Source organism: Leuciscus leuciscus (genome assembly GCF_965113295.1).
Source record: "Leuciscus leuciscus genome assembly, chromosome: 19".
Classification (NCBI taxonomy): domain Eukaryota; kingdom Metazoa; phylum Chordata; class Actinopteri; order Cypriniformes; family Leuciscidae; genus Leuciscus; species Leuciscus leuciscus.
Genome location: NC_138743.1, coordinates 29,381,270 through 29,390,753, shown reverse-complemented (window position 1 = coordinate 29,390,753; position 9,484 = coordinate 29,381,270). Strand labels below are relative to the sequence as shown.

The 9,484-nt window shown below is 37.0% G+C and overlaps 1 protein-coding gene across 1 annotated transcript; it reads right to left on the bottom strand.

The window, feature by feature from the left end:
* Window positions 1-697: 697 nt before the first annotated feature.
* On the bottom strand, window positions 698-9,408 carry aasdh (aminoadipate-semialdehyde dehydrogenase). The gene is made up of 14 exons (XM_082147020.1): window positions 9,023-9,408; window positions 8,787-8,907; window positions 8,434-8,696; window positions 7,903-8,095; window positions 6,595-6,836; window positions 5,743-5,849; window positions 5,144-5,316; window positions 4,711-5,032; window positions 3,905-4,023; window positions 2,916-3,765; window positions 2,562-2,725; window positions 1,918-2,043; window positions 1,609-1,740; window positions 698-1,278 (listed from the first exon to the last, which is right to left on the bottom strand). Exons 1-14 carry the CDS (start codon window positions 9,250-9,252, stop codon window positions 835-837), a joined length of 3,486 nt encoding a protein of 1,161 aa, XP_082003146.1. The 5' UTR covers window positions 9,253-9,408; the 3' UTR covers window positions 698-834.
* Window positions 9,409-9,484: the final 76 nt, after the last annotated feature.

Sequence of the window (9,484 nt, the reverse complement as noted above, 5' to 3'; positions counted from 1 at the left end):
TCATAAACAATGCAATCCTTGCGTAGCGTGTGCTAGCATCACTTTTACAGCTAATTAACAAAACCCGCGACACGACTAAGTGATGGGAGATCAGTGTTTCAAATGCAATGTCCCAGGGGGATTAAGAAAAAGAGGTCTAGCCAATGAAATTGCCCCTAACAAAAAAAGGGAACATTTCCAGTGAGTGAACGAACAGACTATTAACTGGCATCACCTCTACGTCCTTGAATAAGGCAGCTAACCCCAGATCACTCCAGGGGGGATTGTTCTTGTAGGTGAACTGTAAATCGTTCTGGATAAAAAGCGTTTGCTAAATGATGGAAGATATGAAATGGAAGCCTTGATCTCTGAGCAGAGCCACTGACTCCACTATCTAATGTAATGTTGTATGTATGTAGGTATGTATGTATGTATAGAGGTGAAATGAAACGGACTGTATTCCTTTGGAGATCTCCTGAACTGCAGTCACGTCACTTTGTTTTTACATTGGTCGTGTGCAATAGCATAGCGCAAACAGTGTTGTATGTGATATGAAACAAAAAAGTTTGTTGATATTGCACTTATTTTGTTCACTTTAGAAAAATCCATTGAAGAAAAAGTGACGCAAATGTTATGAAATATGTAGAGAAAATAAAAGGAAGCTGTTTGAACTTGGCAGACTAAAATTCCTGTTTTTGCACAAAAACAAACATGAACATTAATGCTAAAAACATTTATGTATTTTGCAGGATATATATGTACACAATGCATACAGATTATATCCATATCATTTTTTCTAATAAGCACTGTCTAATAAGCACTGTTTTTCAACTGGACATGGATTATTATGATTAATCACCTTTTGGTCAGTTCAAGACAATAAACATAATCATTACGACATCCAACAACCAAGTTATGCCCCCATACGACAGGAGAGGAGAAAAGCTCGCCTGGCAAAGACCAGGTTGCCTTCAATGTGCCGGTTTCTCCATCTAAAACCCACACTTTTCCATCAGTGGAGCACACGGCCGCTAGTGTTCTCAAACCCCACGGAGCGCCGTCAAATACAAATGGAGTAGAGAACACCTTGCCTGTGGTCTGGAACTGCCACAATAATGATCCATCATTGCCATTTAAACAGTATACATGACCGTCATGTGACCCACACGTGACTGTGTGATTGGGTGATGGTGATGTGCTCCTGCTGGGTGTTGTAGAAATCGTCTGATTAGTCAAAAATGTCAAGGAAGAAATGCATGGCGATGAGAAGATTGGTCCTTTAGTGGAGAAGTCCCATAACTGCAAAATAATGGAACAAAATCAAACTGGTGCACAGAATGCAGTCAAATAACTCAAAATCAGTGTAGACATTCTCATAATCTTCTCTACACTGCAATTAAAGTCTACTGGATGAAATCTGTGGAGTAAAAAAATATTACTACAAGCATTACTGAGGTTTGAAAAACGAGTGCAATATACATATTAGAATAAAAGAGCATTGTTGTTGTTTAGTGTTCACTGCTCTAGAGGTAATGACCATAATTTGAAAAATACGATTTAAAATCGAGGTTAAAGTCACATATACTCAGTTTTTCCTTTCTTAGGGCAACTTTTCCATTTTCCTCTCACCATATCTCCAGAATGGCTTATTCCAATAATATGGCCATTTACTGAACCGATGAAGACAGAGGAATCAGAGCAGTGAGGAGATGAGAAAAACGGGACAGTGCCGGAATACGTCCACAAGACTTTTCCACTGTCCTGGACAGACAATAAATGGAGAATTACAAGACAAATGTTAGCTTTCAAACATGACCTCTGACCCCTACTTCATTCCCAAGATCTTTTGTATCAGAGAAGTTGGCTAATACACTTTCAAACTTCAATACTCAATGGTTTTTGTGCATGTACTCCAGTGAAGAAGGAACATTTACTTACTGGATTAAGACAGTGGAGATTCCCACCCAGAGTACTACAGTATAACTGTCTAGGAGACAAGTGGACACAAGGGGACGAAAACACTGCACCGCCACCACAATAGTACTGCCATTTACAAGTCTTAGCCTGGGAGAAATAGAGACAAGTGTGTGAAATATCAAGGAGACACACAGAATCTGCAAGAACACATTTACAAAAGAAAAGTACAGCTAATATAATATACATTTAGTTTTAGCCCCAGTGTTGTTATTAACTAAAGCTAAAACTATGAAAAAACATCTTTGTTAATTGAAATAAAGTTGAACTAACATGAAATATAAATATTAAATGAAAAACTTAACCTTACAAAACATTTTTTATTAACTAAAATAAATTAAGTTACTAAACAAAAAAAATGACAAAAGCACATTACAAAAATACTAAAACTCAAACTAAAATATAAAAATAAAAACGAAATAAAAATATTAAATAAATATAATAGTAAATATAAAATATAAAAAGAAATACTTTAATAGTAATAGTATAAATTTAACTAAAAATAAATATAGCAATATAATATAAATAAATATAAATAATACTAACATAACACTGTTCAGCACTACAGAAATACAAATAAGCAAAGTATTATTTCTCCTGTGTATTACCAGTGGGTCTAATGCATAAATATAGCCATCATGGGACCCTGTGAAAATCAGCCCAGTTTTAGGGTCTACAGTAGGGGAACTTTTCACCACATCCCCCGTCTCAAATGTCCACACTGTGTCCCCACAGGAAACATCCAGGAAATACACTTGTTTGTCATAGCAGCCTGTGACAAAGGGTTAAACACAAGTTAAAAATGAGGATGACAAATAAACTGATTAATAAATTTAGCACTGAAATCTCAAAGCTCTACTTAAAAAAAACACCAAAAAAACCCTCCATATTCAAGCTAAAGTAATAACTTTATTACAACAATGTTAATTCAATTAAACATTCCTTTAAGATCAAGTACAAACCTACTGCTACAAGGCTTCCACATTTTGAGATGGCAGCAGAAGACTCTAACCGATCTCCAAGGACACGCTCCCAAATGACCTCTCCGTTGAACAGGTCAAGAGCCTGCAGTCGGTGCGAGTGAGAGCCAATGAACACAGTGGTCTTATCAGGACCCAGCAGCAGCACTGGAGAGGCATCCACACATCTGCCTGTGTCTGAGCTCCAGAGGACTCGCAGGCCAAGCGGCAGGACGTCTAAAGAGTCTTTTCTAGAACCCTCACCTATAACTGCGCTCTCAGTGACGGGTAACGTCTCAGTAACTTCATGGTGCTCCGTGACCTTTTTAATAGCAGAATTTTTCTGACATGTCTTATAACTTTCATGTGACGAATTAGATAAAAACCCCAAGTGATTGTCTTCAGAAGTAAAGCTTTCGTTTGTCTCTGGTGCATCTGAGAAGTTTCCCTCTCGCGTTTTCTGAAAACAACCCCAATCGATAACCTCACCAGCTCGTCTCACAACTACAAATCCCCTAGTCCTCCTCACTGAGGGAACTACAGAACCCATTGCGCTTTTCGTAGCGTTCACTGTGGCCATTTTCTTTTGTCTTTTAGATGAAACTACAGAATCTGAATAATCTAGAATTCTTCTCTTTGATGGTTGGATTGCATTATGTGTTTCTGTCATGACGTGGCTAAGCACATCTGAGAAAGAGCCATCCAATATGACCTCCAGCAGGCCCACAGAGGTTGTCCCCATGGCAACAGTGATCTCATCACAGAGACGCAGGGCCTGAAGGGAGTCTCCTCCACTTAACATGAAGTGTGCATCTTCCTCAACCACCACGTCATTCGGCAGGCCAAGACACTCCTAATACACACGGACAAAAACACAATAGCAGATTCACTCAGCAGGCAATGGGAAAGATGTTGCAATATTTAAGAAATACCTCCATGTGTCAAAACTAGTACTTTTTGTGCAAAATAAATAGAGTAAATGCTAGTTATACCTTCCACAGGGTCTGTAACTTCAGTCTCACAGACTCAATGTCTTTCCATACAGTTTGTTTATTTATGTCTTGTCTTTGAGTGTCAAACATTCTCATCAACTCGTCAATGGCTATTTTACCTACAACAAAAACAATGACCACAATGAATAAACTTGTACACATCTGATTAAATAGATATGCTAAAGTGATTGTGAAGTTTAAGCTTTTAATAGCATTTAATTGAATAAATTCTATTTTGGATTGGTTAATAACATCAATTTATCAGGGGGTACTTCAAGTACATAATTTAGGTCATGGGGGCAGGGGCGCCTTTAGATAACCAGAGGCCCCTGGGCTAGATGATTACAGTAGACCCCCCTACCCTGAATAAAAATGTCACAAGGCCATTAGTCAATATAGACATTTCAATTTGTGCTAAATTTTTTGTGTGAATGCCACTCTCGATAGACAGTGTTTTTTTAACCAAGGCCAGTTTTGAGAATGATTTGAGAATTTGAGTGTCGAGATCCATTCACACCACCGCTTAACTTCTCGAATACTGTCTGTATGAAAGAGCAATGGGATCGATCAACTGCAACTATAGTGACAGTGACGAAGTAATATCAAAGATGGCGACGACACAGCAGGATTTCACCAAAAATGCGGTTGTGATTCCTGAAAATGTACGGGTGTGAGTTCGGTAATAAAATGCTGTTGTCACTGTTGTAATCTCCCATTTATAAAATTAATTATAATTTTTTTTTTTTATTGCGCCAGTTGATATAGAAGTTTGGGAAACCCTGCCTTAGAGGATAGTGCTCACTTGCCATGAGAGGTGAGTGGAAGAGCAGGGATGAATAATATCAAGTCAGGAATGCTGTGACCGGACAAAAGCTGTGATAACCTATGGCGAATCTCTCCTTCAATAACTCTCAGCGAGAGGGAGGTGGCATTTCTAGATACTTCTACAGCAGTGAGGTCTTCAGAGGATTGTGCAGAGTGTTGGAAAGTTTCTTCATGGTGAGTTTCCGAGGAGGAGGATGAAATGGCTCCTGGTTGACTCGATGCGAGCACTATAAATGCCACCAGCCTGTCACCCTCACTCAGGCTCACTGCACACGCCTCTACCTGAGGCAAATTTTCAATGACCTGAGGACAGAAATAAATAAATTCATGATATAAAATGTTATATGTACCTTTCAATCCTTTTATTAGAGATGTTAAAGTCGTAACATGACACATGGGTCACATAGAGCCTACCCGCTGCAAGGCATCTAGGTGTACCCGCTGACCAAACCGTTTGACGAGCCGATCCTTCCTGCCCTGGAAATACAGACGGGAATCACGCACCAGCACCCAGTCACCAGTAGCACGCATTGTTCCCTTGACTACAGTTTCATCATCGTCAAGAAGACACACCCTCTCCTGACCACCTAAATAAAAGAAACCAAATTTCACTTTACAAATAAAAAAACAACTAATATGAATGTGAAAGAATGTACACTACCATTCAGGGTCAGTAAGATTTTCTTTTTGAAAGAAATTAATAGTTTTATAGAGTGAATAAAATTGAATAAATAAAACATGAATAAATTACATTTAAAAATATTTTAAAACAGGAAAAATAATATTATTTCACAGTATTACTGTTTTTACTGTTTTTAAAAAATAAATAATTCAGCCTTGGTGAGCAAAAGAAACTTCTTTCAAATACATTAAAAAAATCTTACCAACCCCAAATATATGAACAGTAGAAAGCATGTTTCAGAAAGCATGTTTATCAACTTTACATTATTTTAAAGAGCATTTCAAGGCCTTCATTATTCTAGTGACTCGGGTTTTAAATAATTGCATCATACCAATGAATAAATGTCCTTCTCCTTCAGTGACGAGACGTCCTGTTTCATCTCTGACCTCCATTATGGTATCCAACATCGGTTCTCCAAGAGGCACAGATAGATCAGTTCTGTCAAATAAAACATGATATGTAAACAGACAATGCATCACAAGAAATTGTTTAATACTAATAATATTTATAATTTACATCACTTCAAGATAAAGCAGTTGAATTTGAAAACATTCTCTATGGACTCACTGTCAATATTACTGTTTTGTGGCTGATGTATATTTACTACAGTGTCATTTTAGTATTATTTATATTCTATAATAGTTTTTATTAATATTTTTAATTATATTTTCTTTTTAGTAATTTTATTATGTGCTTTTGTCATTTTTATTATTTTTCTCTTTTTAAATGTTACTATTTAGGTTTAATTTGTCTTATTTCAGTGTTCATTTTATTTATTATTTATTTTAAGTTAGTAATTTTAAGGCTTTAAGGCAAGGCAACATTTTTAATCCTCGTTTAGTTTAAGTTTTCCATCTAATATACAGTATACACTTCAGCTTGATTTCAATGAACAAAATTGTTTTTAATAGTTGATAATAACCCAGTTTTACTATGCATAATTATCACAAAAAAAAACAGTTTTAAAAGATCGCTATAGTTTTTATAATCAGACTTCCTCAATTATTTAATTAATAGTGTTGATGCAATATTCAGTGTAGACACCGCAAAATGCAAATGATGGATTTTACTTAGTTTGCACGCTTGCAAACAAACTGAAGACATAATGGTAAATTACTGAACATGCATTGCTAGCTCCAGTTTAGCATTATCAATGAATGGCTGAAGGCTTTGTGGCACTCACGTGTTCTCCAAGCACAGGTGTTCCTCTGGGACTTTGTACCAACTTGCCCAGCAAGAAACTTCTGTAGTGCCGTAAAGATTACAGATGTGTGTGCCATTGCCTTCCTGCCTCCAGCTTTTGAGAAGATTTAGAGATGGAAATGGCTCTCCTCCAAAAGCCAATAACCTCAGAGATGAATTTGCACTAAGCACCTCCTCCTGAAGGACACGCCTTCCAAAGCGCCTCACAAGAGTGGGAGTAGCCTGAAAAATTATTAAAATCAATTATATTACTTTAGTATTGAACAGTACTATATGTTGTGTATGTCAACTTGGACTTATAATGACACCAAGTGGTGTGGAGGCAGTATGGCATAAACGTTTTTGGTTTCCAATGCTAGTATCAAAAAATAAATAAAAGTTATTAATTAGTCAGCCATGATTAATTTATTCTACAACTTAAATTGTCCAATAACAAACAAAGGGGTGACCGAAATAAAGTGAGTAGTATTGGAAGTCATGTGATTTCAACATGGCCACCCCCATGAGGAGACCCACTACATGTATAAAAAAATGGTACTGATATAACTAAAGTCTTAGTCACTGGTCAATGTAGCCTACATTATTTTAAACACTTAAAGTCAGCATGTACCGAAAGTTGCAATCATCTTTTCTATCATATCATGTTTATTCAAGTGGCACGCCTTCTAGAGCAAGAAAAAATGTAGGGCGGGAAACGGGAATTGATTGGATTGTTGTGGTTTGCTATTGCTGTGATGTCATGTGAGTGACAGGTTGTCCCGCCCTCAAGCCAGTAAACACTTCATCAGAAATGGAAGTTACTTTGTTTACGAGGGCACATGAATAATTTTTTTTTTTAAAGACGTGCATGGATAAATCATTACATAAAATATATGAATTGTCAAATTTGATTTCATGGTGACTTTAAATAACATTTTGAGTATAAAAACTATTTCATGAGTAAAAAACAACTAAGACCCTTTAAGCACTGGAGTGTAAATTAAAATTATTCTGAGGGATGCAAACATGTTAAAAAAAAATACTGAAAACAAATTATTGGGGCATGAAAATAAATGAGCAAATGTCAAAAGAACACACTCATTATAATCTGCATAATGCACAAATTTCAGCTGACTACTTCCACTACCAATGTCTATTTCAGCACCATCATCTCAACCTCACAGCATATGCACATTCATGAGAAGATAAACGGAGAGAAGAAGTGATTTGATTATTAAAATCTCTAATTAAAGGCTGTCAAAAACAGAAACTCGTGACTGATAGTTCAGTGAGGAATGAAGTCACTTGCCTGTAAGACTGTTGTTGTGTTTCGTTTAAACAGCACATGAGCAAGTCTGCGTGGCATCTTTTTAACAGCGGAGGGGACAATTAAGAGACATGCTCCGGTAGACAGGGCCAAAAACATCTCCACCACAGAGGGGTCAAAGGTTAACGGGGAGGACAGGAACACAACATCTTCTGCAGTCATCTTAAAGACCGATCTATTGAGAAAGTATATAAACCATCCATTATCTCACAACCTTTATGAACACTTGGGCTAGTTGTAACAAAAGCTATATCTCAGTAACTATAAGGTTTTTAGTCAAAAGTCCAATTGCACAAATGCGTGTTTTCTCTAGCACTGGTTTTGCATGTTGGTTTCAAACACCTATATTATTTTATTTTACATAAATTATATTCTCTAAAGTACATTTTCAGTATATTTTTACTATAGCTGACAGGTAAACAAGTGAACATATTAAAACCACACTGACCATTCAGGTAAAAATCTACTATATAATGAAGGCATATTTTAAACAAAAGTCCAATGTGTTCTTACCGTAGATGTATAATATTAGGCATTATACACCTGTGTGGGACCTTCACTATTTTTGGAAGCCCTGTCGTTCCGGATGTGTGCAAAACATAAGCCAAAGGCTCCCTCTGCTGGATGTTATTGGTCATAGAAGAGCTGGTAGGCTGATCGGACATATGAATGTTTGCGTCCTGCTCACTTTGTATTTTTATTAAAGTTAGCCTATGTGAGGACAACGTTGCACATATTTCCAGGGAAAGCAGGCTGGAAAATGCACTCTGGAATTGCTGTTGGTTAAGAAACTTGCCATTAATATATAAAAAATATATCATTATTAATAATATAACTAATATAATAAAATACAATAATAAACCCACATTAAGCAGTTCATTTTGTATCAAGCAGAAGTTCATCTTGCACTTGTTCATCATTCTCATGGTGCACAGAGGAGGTGATGCAGGATCAAGAGGTACATATGCAGCAGGAAACTGCAGAATACTGTTCAGAGACGGGTACATTTGAATTATGTGTATTGAACTATAAAACATTTGTTTAGTATAATAATTAGCTACTAGAATGACCATACACTGTCTGTAACTACAATAAATCGTACCCAATAATCCAGACAGGAAGGAGGACATCAGCATGGCAGAATAACCCTATACCATCATGTTTCTGGACAGAGACGCGCAAGTGTCCAGTTAAATCATTTGCGAGGGACATAACTTCATCATAAGTCAAAGAGACGCGCGCTGCGATGCTGCTGTCGAACGCGACAGCTGTTTTATCGCCATGTTCAAGCGCCGCCACGTGCACCAACTCATGAAGGAATTTCGCTGTCATATCTGAGCGAAAATAATGTTAAGTCATAATTTGAGAAATTGCGCCCTACATTATATTCCCGTCTGTTTATATGGGCTCCTGTTTTGTAAACTAGCCATAACCAATTCGTGAATCTTTTGAGTCGAATGCTCGTTGAACCGGTAAGTCTGAACGGATCGTTCACCAATCGCGTTCGGTCCAAGCAGTTCGGTTCTCGACCATCTCATTGAACAAAAAAAAAACCCCGATTATT

What these genes read in the sequence shown, in the direction of transcription:
- aasdh (XM_082147020.1), bottom strand. Translation starts at nt 9,252, where the DNA reads ATGACAGCGAAATTCCTTCATGAGTTGGTGCACGTGGCGGCGCTTGAA. An exon ending in CCTAATATTATACATCTACG is followed by an intron (nt 8,096 to 8,433) that starts GTAAGAACACAT and finishes CTTTCTCAATAG; the next exon opens with ATCGGTCTTTAAGATGACTG. An exon ending in TGGAAGCCTTGTAGCAGTAG is followed by an intron (nt 2,726 to 2,915) that starts GTTTGTACTTGA and finishes CCTTTGTCACAG; the next exon opens with GCTGCTATGACAAACAAGTG.